This window comes from Bos indicus, chromosome 11, assembly GCF_029378745.1.
Source record: "Bos indicus isolate NIAB-ARS_2022 breed Sahiwal x Tharparkar chromosome 11, NIAB-ARS_B.indTharparkar_mat_pri_1.0, whole genome shotgun sequence".
NCBI classification, from domain to species: Eukaryota; Metazoa; Chordata; class Mammalia; order Artiodactyla; family Bovidae; genus Bos; species Bos indicus.
In genome coordinates this window covers 90,622,590-90,641,469 of record NC_091770.1, presented here as the reverse complement: position 1 = coordinate 90,641,469, position 18,880 = coordinate 90,622,590, and the positions used below count along the sequence as shown (strand labels likewise).

The 18,880-nt window shown below is 48.7% G+C and overlaps 1 protein-coding gene across 1 annotated transcript; it reads left to right on the top strand.

Annotated features, from left to right (window-relative positions):
• The first annotated feature begins 12,413 nt into the window (after positions 1–12,413).
• Positions 12,414–15,401, top strand: SOX11 (SRY-box transcription factor 11). Its single transcript, XM_070799182.1, has one exon. It carries the CDS (start codon positions 12,531–12,533, stop codon positions 13,884–13,886), a length of 1,356 nt encoding a protein of 451 aa, XP_070655283.1. The 5' UTR covers positions 12,414–12,530; the 3' UTR covers positions 13,887–15,401.
• The last annotated feature ends 3,479 nt before the right edge of the window (positions 15,402–18,880 follow it).

Sequence of the window (18,880 nt, the reverse complement as noted above, 5' to 3'; positions counted from 1 at the left end):
AGAGACACAGGTTGGATCCCTGACTCAGGAAGATCCCCTGGAGAAGGGCAAGGCAACCCACTCCAATATTCTTGCCTGGAGAATCCCAAGGACAGAGGAGCCTGGCAGGCTATAGTTCATAGGGTCACAAAGAGTTGGACACAACTGAAATGACTTTAATGCAACAGTGTCTTGGGGGGGGTGGGAGGTGAGCCCTCTGGATGCATCTATGAGTCAGAGGAGGTGGAAGAAGGAGGATGGCTGGGGCTTCCCTGAAAGGACCGGCTCAGAGAGGGCTGTGCTCATGGTTGAGAGTGATGGAACTTTCTCCAGTGGAGAACAGTGGCGAAGGGATGCCAGAGATTGGGGGAGGGCATCACACAACAGAGAATGCTGCCAGGCTGCCAGGAAGAGGATGTGGTCTCTGCAAAGGGTCCTGAGGACCAGACCCTGGAGCAAGAGAAATGAGCATCGCCCAGATTGAAGGAGAGGCACCCCAGTGTTAGCCCTGGGTATCAGTAGGTAACTTTGATCTCTTTATCTGCTTTTCTATAATTCCACATTCCTACACCTTGAAGATATGGTGTGTTTGCTTCCAGACCATCAGAATAAAGCAAGTATTGCAAAGTCACACACATTTGGGTGCTTCCCTGGTGGCTCAGATGATAAAGAATCTGCCTGCAATGCGGGAGACCTGGCTTCAATCCCTGGGTCATGAAGATCCCCTGGAGAAGGAACTGGAAACCCACCTCCAGTATTCTTGTCTGGAGAATTTCTTGGACAGAGGAGCCTGGCAGGCTATAGTCCATGGGGTCGCAAAGAGTTGGACATGACTGAGCGAGTTAACACCTTCACTTCGCTTTTAGTGCATATAACAGTTATCTTTATAGGTTATTACAGAATATTGTGTAGAGTTCCCTGTGCTATACAGTAGGTCCTTGTGGATTATCTATTGTGTATATAGTAGTGAGTGTGTGTTAATCCTAAACTGCTAATTTATCCTCCGCCTCACATCTCCCCGTTGCTAACCTACATGGGAAAGAATATGAAAAATAGGGCTTCCCTGGTGGCTCAATGGTAAAGAATCCACCCGCCAATGTAGGAGACACAGGTTCAATCCCTGGGCTGGGAAGATCCTATATGCTGCGCAGCAGCTAAGCCAGTGCACCACAGGTCTGGAGGAATGCGCTCAGAGCCTGGGAGCCGCAAATGCTTAGCCCATGTGAGGTGACTACCGAAGCCTGCACACCCTGGAGCCCATGCTCTGCAACAAGAGAAGCCACAGCAATGGGAAGCCTGAGCAACATAACTAGAGAGTAGCCGCTGCTCGCTGAAAGTAGAGAAAATCCCATGCAGCAACAAAGACCCAGCACTGCCAAAAATAAATTGTAGAAGAAAAGAATCTGCAAAAGAATGAATATACATATATGTATAACTGAATGACTTTGCTGTGTCCCTGAAACTAACACAACATTATAAATCCACTATAAACCAATTAAAAAAATTAAATTAAAAAATTTTTTAAATTACACATTTTCCATTGCTATGTTTTTCCCTTTATATGTGTACCTATATGTAAGTTAATAAATACCTATATGTATTTATTTACACTGATACTTTTTCATGTCAATAAATACATATCTATATTATCTTTATTGGTTGTATAATATCTCCATGATATGTATATACCATAGTTTTTTTTAAAACAAAATGAAGAAATAATTGATTTTAAAAGCTATGTTTACACTATACTTTAGTCTATTAAGTGTGCAATAACATTATGTCTAAAAAAAAGTGCTGATCATTGTTCAGTCACTCAGTCATGTCTGACTCTTTTGCACCCCAAGGACTGCAGCACGCCAGGCTTCCCTGTCCATCACCAACTCCTGGAGCTTGCTCAAACTCATGTCCATTGAGTCAGTGATGCCATCCAACCATCCCATCCTCTGTCTTCCCCTTCTCCTCCCACCTTCAATCTTTCCCAGCATCAGGGTCTTTTCCAATGAATCAGTTCTTCGCATCAGGTGTCCAAAGTATTGGAGCTTCAACTTCAGTGTCAGTCCTTCCAATGAATATTCAGGATTGATTTCCTTTAGGACTGACTGGTTTGATCTCCTTGCTGTCCAAGGGACTCTCAAGAGTCTTCTCTAGCACTACAGTTCAAAAGCATCAAGTCTTCGATGCTCAGTCTTCTTTATGTGCAGACCTTAATTGAAAAATAATGCTGCTGGGAAAATGGCACTGATAGACGAGCTCCATGCAGGATTGCTACAAACCTTCAGTTTGTGAAAAACACAGTTAATCTGTGAAGTGCAATAAAAAAGGATAGGCCTGTGTGCGTTACCTTTAAATGGAAGAAGGAAAAACCATAAATACCATAAAGTACTGGAGTCACAATGAAGTGAGCATATTTAAAATACAATGAGTCTGCAAGTATCAGAAAGGTGATTTAAGAGAATAAAACCCAAACAACGTCCCCTGGTTTACGAATTCTGTGAGAATGATGAGCTTAGTCATGCATAACTATTAAGGGGTAAGAAGCAGGCAGGAAGTCATCCGGTCTGACTTGTCCAGTGCGCGAGGAACCAATATCCAGGGTGGTGCCAACCGGCCTGGAGGTCACACAGGTCATCACTACCAGCAATGGAGGCAGCTCCCCCTGATCTGGGATACAGCCCCCCTGCTCGGCCCCCACAAGTGTCTCTCCAAGGGAAGGGGACACGCAAGTCCTCTCACTGCCCATCCTCCACCACCCCTGCCAGGAAACACCCTCTATTCCATTTCTGCAGCAGACAGCTCCCGTGATGAGGAGCACAGGCAGGTGGGCTCCTGAACACACTTTTCAAGGAGAGGAACTGAAGGCATCCCCTCCACTCCAGTTGTCTCACTCCACTTCTTGTCTGTGCTATGACTATTGAAAATGTGTACTGCCTGCAGCTCTGCCTATACCGTGTGTGTGTTAGTCGCTCAGTCGTGTCTGACTCTTTGCAATCCCAAGAATTGTAGCCCACCAGGCTCCTCTGTCCATGGAATTTTCCAGGCAAGAATACTGGAGTGGGCTGCTATTCCTTTCTCCAGGGGATCTTCCCAACCCAGAAACTGAACCCACGTCTCCTGCCACTGCAGGCAGATTCTTATCATCTGAGCCACCAGGGAAGCCTGCCTATACTACGGAGGTCTCACCAACACTCTGAACGTTTCAAGGCCAAAGAAAAGAATCACAGCTATAGCAAAGGAAAAAAGATGAGACAGAAAAGGAGAGAGAGACTGTGAGAGAGACAGAAAGTGCGCAGCAGTGCCTGGAGAGACAGTGAGACAGAGAGAGCAATCTATTCAGCAAGGGCCAGAAAAGAAAACAGCCATAGACGCTGGAGTTCAGGAGTCAATTAAGGAAAAGATTTAGCTGATTATGGGGCCCGTGGAGGGAGGGAGATGCCTCGCAGGCCACAGCTAAGTTGCATAGTCAGAGAGAGTCATGCCGGACTTCACCTCATCATATCCAGACCGGAGAACAGAGGTGTGGTATCTGACACGACTGATGATCTCCCCTTCCCGGTCGGCCCCTGCAGGCATCTCCCTCCACATCGGCACCGGCAGCATCCTGGAAATGGACAGGATGCTCACCTGCAAGACAGCCACTGGCTCTGTCCCTTCCCCAGGGGAGACATCGCCAAAAGTAATGACACAGCATAGCTCTGGACACGGATGTTTTCTCTAAGACAAGATTAAGGCACATCACCCAAGGCAGTAGTCATGTGTGAAGAAATCAGATTGGAAGAATTTTAAAACTGTCCTTTCAAAATTATCCATCCATTGTATTTTTTTTTTTACACTTTATTTTACGCTCTTACAAACATGCGCACATACAACCATATACATCATCTTCCTGAGGATGAAAGACAAGGATGCTGGCACAAAAGGGAGTGGAGTCAGTCTAGGAGAGTAGCAGAGGGCAGACAGTGGTCCTTTCTCCTCTCCTTTCAGACCCCAACTCCAGGCAGGCACTCAGGCGTGTGTGCAGTGCTTCTATCTCTCTCTTTTGTTCAGACCATAAAGGATCAGCATAATGTGCAGAAGCCATCTTCCTGCCCCCTCCCCACCTCTGTGTTTCCCTTCCTGGAGCTCTGTGTCTGCAGCTGGAAAAGGCCTGCCACTGAGAGCAGTCAGTGTCACAGGGCAGTTCTGCTGACACTAAAAACACGTGCTTTTAGGAAACAGTTATTCACCTTCTTTATAAAATCCCTGGGGTATCCAGTTGAATGCCTTTTCCAGAGCAGCTTCTCGAAAAAGAAAGAAAAACAGTTGGATTAATATACTTTAAATGAAAATAAAGTTTGTTTAAATTGCGAAAGAAATCAAGTTCTAGCAAATGTCTGGTTAATAGGACACATGAGAACATGTGAAAATGCTTTATCTGGAACCACAAACATCCCTCCTGTAGTTAGCATCACTTGTATTTGTGCAGAGTGTGGGTGTGCTGAGTTGCGGTGTAAAAAGTATTTTGTACAGCAGGTCCTTGTCCAGATGTGTCTGGAAGCCCTGCCCTGTGCTGACCACCCTAGCACTTCTCTGTGATCATGTTAACTGTGAAACAGATGAAGCTGGAGAGGCACAAGGAGAAGACACTTACATGCCTTAGTTGAATTGCAGAGGGGAGGGGACTTCACTCAAGGGTGAAGGCCTTCCTGCACATGGAATTAGGAAAGTCCTGTGTCCAAGTTTTGTGCCAGAAGGAACAGCCTGGCTGCAGTGCAGGAACAGAGGGGCCGGGGGTTTGGAGTCTGTGATAAAGTTCCACTGGAGTACGGAGGAGAGCCTACACATGCACAGTGATGGGAGAAATGCTCACGATGGAATGGACTCAGAAGAGATTTAGAGTGAAAACCGAGCTTACCGGTGTATGTGAACACATATGAAAAGTTATCCATTCAGTGGACATTTATAGAATAACATGCCAGGAACTCTTTCAGACGTTGGAGCATAAAATATTAGAATAATAACCATAATAACACTAGGGGCACAGGCTCTGTTCTAGACTCTTGTGTTCAATAATCACAACACTTCTGTAAGGTGGCTACTATTAGCCCGTTTTATAAATGAGGAAACTGAAGTCCCGGAGGGGTGAAGTAACTTAGTTAAAAAACACTCTCAAGTGAATGAGAAGACAAGCCACAGACTCGGGGAAGATGTCTGCAAAAGACACATGTGAAAAACGATTGCTGTCGGAGACATACAGAGCACTCTTAAAAGTCAACAATAAGAAAATGAACAACCTGATTCAAAAATGAGCATGAGACCTGAATGGACACTGTATCGGAGAAGACATCCTGATGCCAATTAAGCATATGAAAAATTGCTCCGTATCATATGTCATCAGTTCAGTCAGTTCAGTCGCTCAGTTGTGTCTAACTCCTTGCGACCCCATAGACTGCAGCACGCCAGGCTTCCCTGTCCATCACCCACTCCTGGAGTTTGCTCAAACTCATATCCATTGAGTCCGTGATACCATCCAACCGTCTCATCCTCTGTCATCCCCTTCTCCATCTGCTTTCAATCTTGACCAGCATCAGGGTCTTTTCCAATGAGTCAGCTCTTAACATCAGGTGGCCAAAGTATTGTAGTTTCAACTTCAGCATCAGTCCTTCCAATGAACACCCAGGACTGATTGCCTTTAGGATGGACTGATTTGATCTCCTTGCAGTCCAAGGGATTCTCAAGAGTCTTCTCCAATACCACAGTTCAAAAGTATCAGTTCTTAGGCACTCAGCTTTCTTTATAGTCCAACTCTCACAAAAACCATAGCTTTGACTAGATGGACCTTTGTTGGCAAAGCAATGTCTCTGCTTTTTAATATGCAAAAGGTTTGTCATAGCTTTTCTTCCAAGGAGCAAGCATCTTTTAATTTCATGGCTGCAGTTATCATCTTCAGTGATTTTGGAGCCCAAGAAAATAAAGTCTATCACTGTTTGCATTGTTTCCCCATCTATTTGCCTTGAAGTGATTGGACCAGATGTTATCAGATAAACGCAAATTAAAACAACAACGATATACCACCACACACCTATGAGATTGGTTAAAATCCAAAACACTGACAACATCAAATGCTGGTGAGGATGTGGAGAAACAGCAACTCTCATTCATGGTGCCGTTTTAAACATATTCTTACTATTTGATTCAGCAATCATGACCATTGGCACTTACTCAAAAGAATCAAAGACTTCTGTCCACACAAACCTCTCTGTAAACTTTTGTGTGCAAGCTTGCTAAGTTGCTTCATTTGTGTCTGACTTTTTGCAACCTTATGGACTGTAGCCTGCCAGGCTCTTCTATCCATGGGATTCTCCACGAAAGAATATTGCTCTCCTCTGGGAGATCTTCCCAACCCAGGGACTGAATGTATCTCCTTCATCTCTTGCATTACAGGCAGATTCTTTACCACTGGGCCATCAGGGAAGCCCCTATGAATTTTTACATCAGTTTTAGTCATAATTACCAAAACTTGGAAGCAACCAAGATAACCTTAAGTAAGTGAATGGATAAATACACTGAGGTACAACCATACAATGAAATATTAGTCACCGATAAAAAGGAGTAAGCTGTCAAGTCATGAAAAGACATGGAGGAACTCCATATGCCTGTCACTAAGTAAAAGAATCCATTCTGAAATGGAAATGGTTACATACCATATGATTCCAACTATAAGATATTCTGGAAAACAAAAACTATGAAGACAGTACAAAGACACAAGTTGTCAGGGGCTGGAAGGAGGAGAATGAGGAAGATTTTTACAGTGAAACTTTTGCAAGATACTGTAATATGGATACATGTCATTATCTCTTTATTAAAACCTAAGCAAGTATGACTCCAAGAGCAAACTCTAATGTAAACTATATATTTCAGGTGATTGTAATGTGTCAGGGCAGGTCCATCACTTTAACTATCTGGTGGGGGATGTCCATAGTAGGGGAGGCTGTGCATGTGTGGGGACACGGAATATTGGGGAATCCTTTGTACTTTCCACTCCACTTTGCTGTAAAGCTAAAACTACTCTCAAAAAATAGTCTATTTTTTAAAAAAATAATACACTGTTCCAATGATTAATAAAAAAGACATTAATTTCAAAAGCAGTTTATATAATTCTTTTGCTCTTATTAAATAAAACTCAGGGAACTACATGATGAGATCCATCAGTTTAAAAAAAGATGCTGGGGGAGGAGGGTTCAGGATGGGGAACACATGTATGCCTGTGGCGGATTCATTTCGATATATGGCAGAACCAATACAATATTGTAAAGTCTAAAAATAAAATAAAATTTAAAAAAATAAAAAAAATTTAAAAAGATGCTGGAACCAGAATGTTCCATCCAAGACAGAATATTCTGAGCATTAGCTCTCAAAAAGTCAGTGTTTTTTAAACTCCAAAAGCACAGCCCTAATAGGTGAATTTGGTGGGTTTTAGCCAACATTGCTTAAAGAAATAGCCTGAACTGTACTTACTAAGGAGAGAGAATGATTTGACATCAATATTTGATATTGACACCTTGGTTTCTGTAAGGTGTGTACGATGTAAAATCCAGTTTTATAAATTTCAGAGTTCCCGTCCTACGCCAACCCAGCCGGGACTGCTCCTGCTTTAATGGAGCGTACTCTCTGGCTGGGTGACTCAGAGAATGAACAAGTGAGAATGCAAGAAAATCTTCACTTTAGAGGTGTGATGGGCCAAGCAGGGTATTGACAAGTCCTTGGCAGCCTGTTTCCTGGGTGAGGGGCACTGCACCTGAGGTCTGAATGTAGTGAATGCCCTTCACATGCAGACATCTGGTGATGGGAAAGTTTCAGGTGGGTAGGACAATGCCAAGGCAAAGCATCCTGAGAAGAATGAGGTGATTTGGAGAGGGAGGCAGGAGTCCGATCATGCTGACTTGTGGAATTCTTTGAGACAGAAATCGTCACCTTATAAAGACCTCAGTATTTAAGTAAGTGTATCGAGTAATGATTCTGAGATGGTGTCCACATTCTATTTTAGTGAATGTGTATGTCCTGGCAACCAACATTCCACCAGGGGCTTCCTTTGTGGCTCAGACAGTAAAGAATCCGCCTGCAATGCAGGAGGCCTGGGTTAGATCCCTCGGTCGGGAAGTTCTGCTGGAGAAGGGAACAGCTATCTACTCTAGTATTCTTGCCTAGAGAATTCCATGGACAGAGGAGTCTGTTGGGCTATTGTCCATAGGGTTGCAAAGAGTCAGACACAACTGAGTGACTAAACATGATGTTGTGGTAAGTTTCACCAAGGTAGGAAATACATGAAAAGCAGCAGTAAAGAGCAGTGTGTGTGTGTGTTTGTGTGTGTGTGTGCACGCACCTGGAAATTAGGGTAAGTTCAATTTATACCCAGCTTCCCAGGTAGCACTAGTGGTAAAGAACCAGCCTGCCAATGCAGGAGACATAAGAGATGTGGGTTTGGTCCCTGGGTTGGTAAGATTCCCCTGGAGGAGGAAATGGCAACCCACTCCAGTACCCTTGCCTGGAGAATCCCATAGACAGAGGAGCCTGGCGGGCTACGGTCCATGGGGTTGCACAGTCTGACAGTACTGAAGTGACTTAGTGCATGTCTGAGGGACACACAAAACGGACCCCCGTAAATGGAAGAGATTCAGATCCAAACTCAGGATTTAGGTCTGATGTAGATGAATCAGAAGAGCCAAGGACTCACCTTGGGAGAGCAGATCCAGGCAGAGAAGGGAAGAGCCGTTCTGCACAGCATGCTCTCAGCAATGGAGACAGGCATGGAGTGGAATACGTCTAAAAATGGCATGTTCCTTTCAGTGAGTCGGGTATTCGCGCAGTGATATTTTTAGTGTGTTATTTACTTAGCAAAATGTTTCTTCTTCAAAGGAAAGAGGAACATGTCATATTCGTCCTAATTGCGTTTTTGTTATGTTGAGAGATTCTGTAGCATACCTTACCCTCTTATACAACAATTCTTATACATTTTTCAATGAAGATGGAATAACCACAGAAAATCGTCATTTGTAGCTCTGATGATCAAAAATAAATCTTAAGTCTCTGAACATTAAGTATATACCCAGCAATGTTTATTCTTAGTAAGAAGATTGCATCCCTCACTTCTAAACAAGTGCATACATAGGTGGCTGTACAAATAGGACATGCATATTCACTATTAAAAGAACACAGATGCATCTAATCCTGAGGTAAATTCAGTGTTTTAAAAAAATAGCAGATAGATTTCCGTCTTACCAAATTAGACTTCCAAGAGGTGTATCATTAGAGAAGCCACAGTTTTTGTTAGCCTAAAATTCTTCTAAATACTTGGGTACTGCTGGTGTTGCAAACCTCGTTTTTCATGAGTAAATACTCTTCCTGTGAGAAATGTGCGAGTCTCAAACATGTTCCCTTTTTTTTTTTTTTTAATGATATACTTAAGAAACAAACAGAAAGCATAGAGAGAAGTTATTTAATTTTCTTTTCTTTTCCTCGATCCTAGTCCTCAGTAAATTAGCTAACATTGAATGTGTAGGGTGGATCCATGTTACAAAACAGCAATCTAGTTAATCCTCCTGAAAACTGTCTTGCCTTGCCTATGGCAGGGAGGGCGAACTCTGCTCTTCCACATTCCTGTGCACACCAGCAACGCCCCCCTCCCCGTGTCTGTTTACTGAAAGACTCCTCAAATCACAGGGCTTTCTCTCACCCACTCATCTCTACTTATCATTCCCAGTCCTCTCTGCCTAATAACCAACCCCCTTCCTCCAGCTTTATCTTCCCCCAAAATGGTCATCTTTGCACAGAAATTACACTTCTTATTTGAAAGAGTAAATTTTACCTTACATTTCCTCTAAGAAGATCACCCACACTGTAAGAATAAATCCTATTATTTTACAGCCCTCACATAATTCTCATTCTAAGATTAAAGCTAATTTTTTAAAAGTTGAAAAAAAAATAGATGCTTTAAGAAGAATATGAATGCAGCTTACTTGTATATTCCCAAGGATAGATTTTAGGAGTCTCTGTAACAAAGGCAAAGAGAAATGAGAAAATAAAAGCCCAAAATGTTTTCACGTAAAATATTAAATAAGTAAGAAGTTAAACCTGATTTTTTGCTATTTAGTGAAAAATGTACCTAAATATTGAATTTGCAAAGACTTTTCAAATGCATTCTCTTTCTAAAATGCTAGGTGCCCTCCTAATTTGCCTGAAAATATTGCAAGGACCTAAATTATTTCAAGCCCTCCAGCTGAAGTGTGGGGTTGCAGCCGGGGTAGGGTCACCACCCAGGCCACCCCACCCTCCTGTGGTGCTCCCAACGACTGGAATGGCTGGGAAACCTGTGAGGCTACAGAAACACAAGATGCAGTGCGTGCCTTTGAGGGGGGCGGGGAGATGAATTTCCACACACTGCTTTGGGTTTCAGACGTCTCCAGATTTCAGGTTAACCCATAAGAATGACTGTCAATTCTTTCGGTCCCTCTGGCCCTTTAAAAAATAAACTGCCAGTCTTATTGGCCTGAATATCACAAGTATTTGATGCAGTGTTTTGTTTTGTTTTTTCTTTAGGATGGACGAAGGGGGGAGGGTATGGCCAGGATGATTAAAAAAAAAAAAAGCATCTGTGAAAAAATGGTACCCTGTTACTAAAGACGTCAGACAAGCTGCAATGCTTAGGTAATGCAGTCTTTTTCTCGCAGACAGAGCACCTGAAAGGAAGCAGGTTTGGCTAATTTTACTAGTCCTAAGCAGCTGACTTTTCTTGTGAAATCCTCAGGGCGGTATCTCGGGAACTGTTCAAAGTTGCCAGCTCCCAACGCCCGGAGGGTGTGAAGACCGGGATGACGACAGAGACTGGAAAAGAAGCAGCGGTGTCCTCTTAATTGCCCCCAGAATATCCAGGGATGGTTAACAGGGACCAAACATATACACACACACACAAAGAAACACGGCTTCGGAAGGAGCGGCGCGAGACAGACGGGGCGCGGGGCTGGGACATCAGCTTGGCCTGCACGCCGCGTTCTGGTCCTCTGGGCGGTCGGTCCCACCTTTCCACGGGAAAAGAGGGAATATTTCGACTTGAAACTTGGGGTGCTCCCGTTTTTTCTTGGGTCTGGGTTGTTCAGCTACACTAGCGAGTGATCCAGAAGGCGTGCTAGCTCCTTGCTGGATTTCAGGACGAGGCTGCTTTGGGGGGGCGAGACAGGGGGGAGGGGACAAAGGAAGGGGGGAGGGGAGGGCGCGGGGCGCGCGGCAGGGCTGGGACGCAGCTCTGCGTCTGGACCGGGTTTGGAACCAGCCCGGGGAAGGGGCCCGATCGCCGGCCAAAGGACCGGCCAGGCCGAGCCCCACGGACCGTTACTCCGGCCTCCGCCGGGGGCCGGGGCGCAGACGGGCCCGGCGCCGCCAAACGCGCACCGTGCGGCGCGTCCCAACGCGGGGAGGAGGGGAGACAGCCGCGGAGAAAGGGCTAAACTGAAAGCGCCAACCGGGGCGGGGGGCTCCAGCCGGCCGGGCTTTAAGGGGATGTCTCGGCCTTGGAGAAAGGGAGAGAAAGGAGGGGAGCGCCCACGTGCCCAGGGAAGGCGGTTGTGTCCAAGCGCCACCTGCCGTCGGCCTGGGGGCTCGGCGGGCTCCCCGCGCCCCTCGGGGGAGCAGCAGCAGCAGCGCCCACCCCCACCCCCCGGCCCGACCGCCGACCCTCGCCCCCGCCCCCGCCCGCTCGGGCTGTGCGCGTGCCCGGGCGTGCGCCCGCGGGGAGGGAGCGCGCCTGGCCGGCTCACCCGGACCGGCCTCCAGGGTGGGCGGGTGGTGGGGGACTGGGCACAAAGGGGCGCCGGGCCCCTCCCCGGACCCGGTGCGCTCGGTTCGCTCCGACGCTGGGACTGGCCCAGTTCGGCCCTCCCGCGGGGACGGGCGCGGCTCCCGAGCGTACCGGGGAGGGGGGCGCCTCGCTGCACACACACGAATTTTTTTTTTTTTTTTTTAAAGAGCACTTTTCGAGACCTGCCTCCTCCTCCTACCCCTCCCCCACCCCATCTTTGCAGCCCGGGGGCGGGAACGGGGCGGGGCCGCCGAGTTAATCAAGGCGGCGGGGCGGGGCCGGCCCCGGCCATTGGCTGGCCCGCGGGGTGACGTCACCCCGATGACACCCTGATAACTAGTTGGGAGAGAGCCCTCAACTTTTTGCAGAAGGAGCGCGCGCGCCTGGGAGTTGCGTGGGGTCCGGCGCTCGCGGCGAGAGCCAGGAGCCGGAAAGAAAGAGAGAGAGGGGGTCCCCGGGCTGCTCCGACCACCGCCGCCGCCGCCGCCACCGCCTCCTCTCGCGTCGCGGGCCGCAGCTGCCCCGCGCGCGGGCGGCTCCGAGTCGCCGCAGCCGCTGTGTGCAGACTGGAAGGGGGGGCGGGGGGGAGGGGGGGAGCCGCGGACGCGGGGTGCCCAGGACTTTGCAACTTGCCCGGGAAGGTGGAGGGCCGAGCGGGGGAGGGGGAGCCCCGCACGAGACCGAGCGGCCCGGGTGGGAGCGCCCAGCCCCGCCGCGGATCATGGTGCAGCAGGCCGAGAGCTTGGAAGCGGAGAGCAACCTGCCCCGGGAGGCGCTGGACACGGAGGAGGGCGAATTCATGGCTTGCAGCCCGGTGGCCCTGGACGAGAGCGACCCGGACTGGTGCAAGACGGCGTCGGGCCACATCAAGCGGCCGATGAACGCGTTCATGGTGTGGTCCAAGATCGAGCGCAGAAAGATCATGGAGCAGTCGCCGGACATGCACAACGCCGAGATCTCCAAGAGGCTGGGCAAGCGCTGGAAAATGCTGAAGGACAGCGAGAAGATCCCGTTCATCCGGGAGGCGGAGCGGCTGCGGCTCAAGCACATGGCCGACTACCCCGACTACAAGTACCGGCCCCGGAAAAAGCCCAAGATGGACCCGTCGGCCAAGCCCAGCGCGGGCCAGAGCCCGGAGAAGAGCGCGGCGGGCGGCGGCGGCGGGAGCGCGGGCGCGGGCGCGGGCGGCGGCGCCAAGACCTCCAAGGGCTCGAGCAAGAAATGCGGCAAGCTCAAGGCCCCCGCGGCCCCGGCGGCCGGCGGCGCCAAGGCGGGCGCGGGCAAGGCGGCGCAGCCCGGGGACGGCGGCGGCGCGGGCGACGACTACGTGCTGGGCAGCCTGCGCGTGAGCGGCGCGGGTAAGACGGTCAAGTGCGTATTCCTGGACGACGACGAGGACGAAGAGGACGACGAGGACGAGCTGCAGCTGCGGATCAAGCAGGAGGCGGACGAGGACGACGACGAGCCGCCGCCGCACGCGCAGCTCCTGCAGCCGCCGGGCCAGCAGCCGCCGCCCCCGCCGCTGCTGAGACGCTACAGCGTCGCGAAAGTGCCCGCCAGCCCCACGCTGAGCAGCGCGGCCGAGTCCCCCGAGGGCGCGAGCCTGTACGACGAGGTGCGGGCCGGCGCGGCCTCGGGCGCGGGGGGCGGCAGCCGCCTCTACTACAGCTTCAAGAACATCACCAAGCAGCACCCGCCGCCGCTGGCGCAGCCCGCGCTGTCGCCCGCGTCCGCGCGCTCCGTGTCCACCTCCTCTTCGTCCTCCTCGTCCGGCGGCGGTGGCGGCGGCAGCAGCAGCAGCAGCAGCAGCGGCGGCGAGGACGCCGACGACCTGATGTTCGACCTGAGCTTGAATTTCTCCCAAAGCGCGCACGGTGCCGGCGACCAACAGCTGGGGGGCGGCGCGGCGGCCGGGAACCTGTCCCTGTCGCTGGTGGATAAGGATTTGGATTCGTTCAGCGAGGGCAGCCTGGGCTCCCACTTCGAGTTCCCCGACTACTGCACGCCCGAGCTGAGCGAGATGATCGCGGGGGACTGGCTGGAGGCGAACTTCTCCGACCTGGTGTTCACGTATTGAGAGGAGGGGTGGGATGGGGGCGCCCCGTTCTCGCTCTTTTTTCTCTGGCGGGTGCAGAGCAGGGTTCCTTGGGAGGAAGTCGTGGTGGTCGTGATGATGCTGATGATGATAACAAGGTTTTGGTGTCGGCGGTGATGGCGGTAGGGTGGAGGGGCGAGAAGAAGATGCTGATGTTGATACGATGTCGTGATACAAAGAAATTGGAAAGATGCTGAAAATTTTGGTGGAGTTAAAGTGAAATGAGTAGTTTTTGAAACATTTTTCCTGTCCTTTTTTTGTCCCCTCCCCCACCCCCCCAACCTCCTCTCCCTTCCTTGATCGTGTCTCAAGGTAGTTGAATACCTAGTCTGGAGTTGTGATTTCCACCCCCACCCCCCTCAAATGTGTTTTTGTAATTACTGTTTCTTTTTTTTCCTGAAATTCGCGATGGCAACAAAGGCGGAGGGGACGGGGCGGGGGAGGGGAACGAGGACCCGCTCCGGAAGGCGCTGTTTGAAGCTTGTTGGTCTTTGAAGTCTGGAAGACGCCTGCAGAGGACCCTTTGGCAGCACAACTGGGGAGTTGGTTGGAGATTTTATTTTATTTTATTTTATTTTTTTCTTAAGAGATCTTAAAGAACTGGTGATTTTTTTTAAAAAAAATACAAACACAAAAACAAAAAAGGGACCATGGCAAATTTTTTAATTTAATTTTATTTTTTTGGAGGGAGAAAACTGATGTCTTCTATGCATCCGATTCTTAACAAAACTGCAGGGAGCTTGAAAAAATGCAGACTGTACAAACGCTTACAAAAAAAAAAAAAAACTGTGAACTGACTTAAGATCAGAGTTTACTTTTCAGATCAAATTGTTTATGGTTTTACAAATGTGATTTCTACTTGCCAACTTTTTTTTTGTAACTTGTTCCCTTATACCTCCTTGATTGAATACCAGGCAGCCTAGACCTCAGTACAAAAGGTATTGAAACATTTTTGATACATAACAGACCTCAGTCTTTTTTAAAAATTAATATATTTTCAGGCGTATTTTTGTACAGTGAAAAGGGAACATTCTTGCTGTGTTTTTTCAGTAAGACTTTCAGGCACTTCTTCCCTTTTGATTTCTTTTTTTCCTCTTATTTTTTTTTTTAGCATGCAAGTATGTTGGTACGTTATGTCCTGGTTTAAAAAGGATTAAAATTTTAAAATAATCCTTGCATCTAAAGGCCTTGTGGTTAAAAAAAAAAAAGCAAACTTTTTTTGTACAGCTATAGTAGAGATTTGTTCAATATTTGTAGGTAAAGATTTATTGAAAACGGTGATATAGACCTCAGAGCTGTTATCTTAGTTTAAAGATTGTATATGTACTGTACTATAGTAGGACTTTATGTATCTCATACGCTGTGATATGTGGATGGGGCCCCAGATGGAAGGTTTGAAACTGGATTCTCGATTTTTAGCAAAAAGAAAAAGGCACATAGTTTAAAAAGTTTCTCATTTTGTGCAATATAATCTAAATAAAGTACAGACCATCTGCATATTTTGTAGCAAATGGTGGCAAAGCAGACTCAATGCACTGTCGACATCATTGCCTGTTTTTTTTTTTTTTTTTTTTGGTGCTGGAAGTCTGTATCTTGACAATTTTAATAAATCAGCTGGAACTGATAGAAACTCGCATCGCCCATAGTCTCTATGGAAGTCCTACTGGCGGTGGTGTTGTCGCAGGGCATTCAGAGACAAGGCCCCTGTGCGCGCGGGTGGGAAGGTGGCCGGAGGGAATCCATATTCTCCGGGCTTCGGCTGGAAGTGCTCAATGGCTGGCCAATTCCTCGCTTCTCTTTTTCGGTGGCTGGTTAGGCAAACCCGGGGCGGAGGATTCTTTTCTCTCGGCCTTCCCTTCCCTTCCCCCTTTGCAACCCCATTTCCTTTCTCACCTCCTCCTCCGCGACTCCCACCCTCCCCTCCTTGCCCATCCGGACGGCGGGCGGGGGGCGCGGGCACCGGGCCGGGCGGGGGTTAGCCTTCTCCGCGAGGGGCCGCGTCGGGGCTGCGCGTCGCGGTAACCCGCGCCCTTGGGTGGCCAGCGCTGAGCGCGCGCGGATGCTCGCAGTTCTCCCTCCTTAGAGGCGGGGGACAGCCGTTTCCAGTTTTGAATTTTTTTTTCCCCCCCTTGACGCTGCATGTCCGCCTGTGCGCTGGTGGGAAGCGCTGCTACAGTTCTGGACCGCGAGCGGTGACCGGCGCTAGGGCGTGGTGGTCGGTGTTCAGTCTCTTTTTGGCGTCGCCAGGAGAGCGGGGCGCGGCGGGCCCGAGGCTGGGGAAGGAGCGCGCGGAAGGCTACCCCAGGGCGGCGGGAGGGACGGGGCACGGCCACCGGAGAGTCTGTGCGGGCGGAGCTGCGGGAGGAGCTGGCCGGGCGGGGGGGCGGAGGGTGATGGTGCGTGGAACCAAGGGTGCCTGGGCGGCGGCCGGGGACCCCGAAGACAAGGCCCTGGGTCCTGGGCGCCTGGCTTTCTCCGCGCGGAGGCCGCGCGCCCCTCGGCGCCGCGCCCTGGGGCCTGGAGACGCGCGGAAAGATCCGCGCCGGGGCCGCGAGGCCGCCAAACTGCGGGGATGAGCGGGAAAGCCCGCCCGGGCCCCCGGCTCCAGGGTCTCGCGCCGTTTCTAGGGCCGCCCCGGAGGTAGGCCGGGGGCGGGGTGGGCTCCTAGGTGGTTCGGCTCCTGCCGAGTTCTCAGTGCTGGGCACCGTTTGCCTGGCCCGTCTACTCCCGTTCCCCCACTCTCGTTTCCCCAGACCCGGCCGCGTGTATCACGGAGCCTTCGCGGCGGGCCCGGCTGGCAAGCGCCGCCCGGCACGCGCACCCCTAGCCCCGCGCCCTTTCGGTGCCTTCGGCCCGTCTTTCCCCGGGGGCCGCGCCGAGGGAGGCAGGGAGGCTGCACGGAGGCCGCGCCGGGGCTCGAGCGCCAACCTCAAGCTCTGCCTCCGAGAGAGCGGACGCCTGCAGTGGGGGAGGTTTGCAGTGGCTCATTGAAACTAGGTGCAAAATCACCACTACTCTCTTGGTCACCTACTGCAATGATTTACCAAGGTTTGGTCTCCGTTTTTATTGAGATGCTGGCGAGATTAAAGGGCAGCGTCCACGCATTGCCGGGAGCTGCTACGCCAGGGGCGCGCGGGCACCCTTCCAGCCTGGCCTCCTCCTCCCCTGCCTCTAGGGCCCCGTCCCTGCCTGCTTGGCCTCCCCCGGCCTCCCTCCTCTTCTTGGCAAGCCTCCACCCCGGCCCCTACCCCCTGGGATGCGAAGCCAGCAAGCTTTGGCCGTAGATGGACACATTTCTTTTCTGTGGCTGTTTCATTTCTAGGAATCATCAGATTTCCGTAGAACACTTGGGAGGAGAAAGGGCTGAGGGTGTTAAATAACAAGGTTCTCAACATTAGAACTGGATCTCTGAAATTGTTTACCTCCCCTTCCCGCCCCCGCCTCCCAAATGATAAGACTGATGTAGTCGTTGGTGGGACATTTATTTTAGCCACGAGTAATTGAACCAGCGGTTTACAATTGAGGCTTCTCTGTGCTGGGAATTTTACATAGTGGCCCTCTGCTGCAGTTCTAAAACTTGTTGAAAACACAAACCCATTCATAAAACTGAGACGATGTACTTGGAAAACCTGAAAACTTTGCATGCATTTTATGTTTCAATCATAGATGAATCGGACATTTTCTGTGGTGAGGTAGAAACTTTGCAGTAGTAACATGTAATGATTTGGCTTCAGAATGGAAAAGCATAGTCTGGATGAAAATTTTCAAAAAGCTATGTAGCCTAAGTTCTTGATAGTAAAAGAAGAAAAAAAAAAAATAGAGATCGGCGATCTAAAATTAAAAACCTGTTAGAACTCAGGACAGGCGCTTGAATGCGCTTTTAACAATATTTAAGGCTGTTTCGATGAATGCATTGTGAAAATCATTCTTATGAATTCTTTATTGAATGTCTAAAACATAATATAATACACAAGGTATTCTTGCCACTGGATAGTCTTCAATAAAAGTTTAATTGCATTTTTTTGGTCTCTTAAGTAAGTCTTATTTTGAACTAAGCATTGACAGAATATTTTTAAATAGTGAGGGGGGAGGGGGGAGGGAGGCCTAGTGCACTGCAGCTTAGTCAGTGGGTATCCTGCTGTTTGTAAGTTGTTCACAGATTTAGGATGGCATTTTACTAAGATTTCCATCTTAAAGAACTTGAACCAGCATTCTCTTATTAATTCTTTAAACTGTGGAAATAATCTTCCAGTTTTTACACTCTGATATGCATCCTTTTATTAAAAATATATAATGCTAATGAAGGCAGTGTATTTAAACTGTGCTTTGCAAATATTATGTATGTTATGAATGACTACAGTCACAGGGCAAATTATTTGTTAGATCCTTTGGGGAGGGGGGAATCATTAAAACCATTTTGAGCAGAGATGTTTCATTTTAATGTTAATTGAGAGGAAGTGATTTAAATATGCATGTATATGGCAGTCAGGATCACTTAGGGTTTTTTTTTTTTTTTTTTTTCTTTTCTTTGAGAAAGAAAAAGACTCAAACAGCAACTTGTTTTTCCCTTCTCTGGGAGTTGGAACCAGAGTCATTTGCTATTGGTACACTTTGAGAAACTTACACTTGTTTTTCTCTTCAGAATTTAAATGACTTTTGAAAGTAATCTGAGAAATAAAGCAAATAAGTTGCTCTTTTTTAAAGTAGTCATTCAATATAAATATATTATATCAATCTTAACTTTTTTATTCTCTGATATGATTAATAATATGTATATTCTTACTTTTTCTTCTAATGGGCATATGTATCCTTGTGAACACTTTATAGAGAGGTTTTCTTGGACTCTCCCATTTATAGAATCTTTATACTCTTTTACTGTGGTCCCCTGCTTTTAACAGATTTCTGAGGCCAATATATTTGTGCTTTTTTCTTATGTAGGATGACCAGCGAAAATAGTTTACTGAGTTGTCGATTTT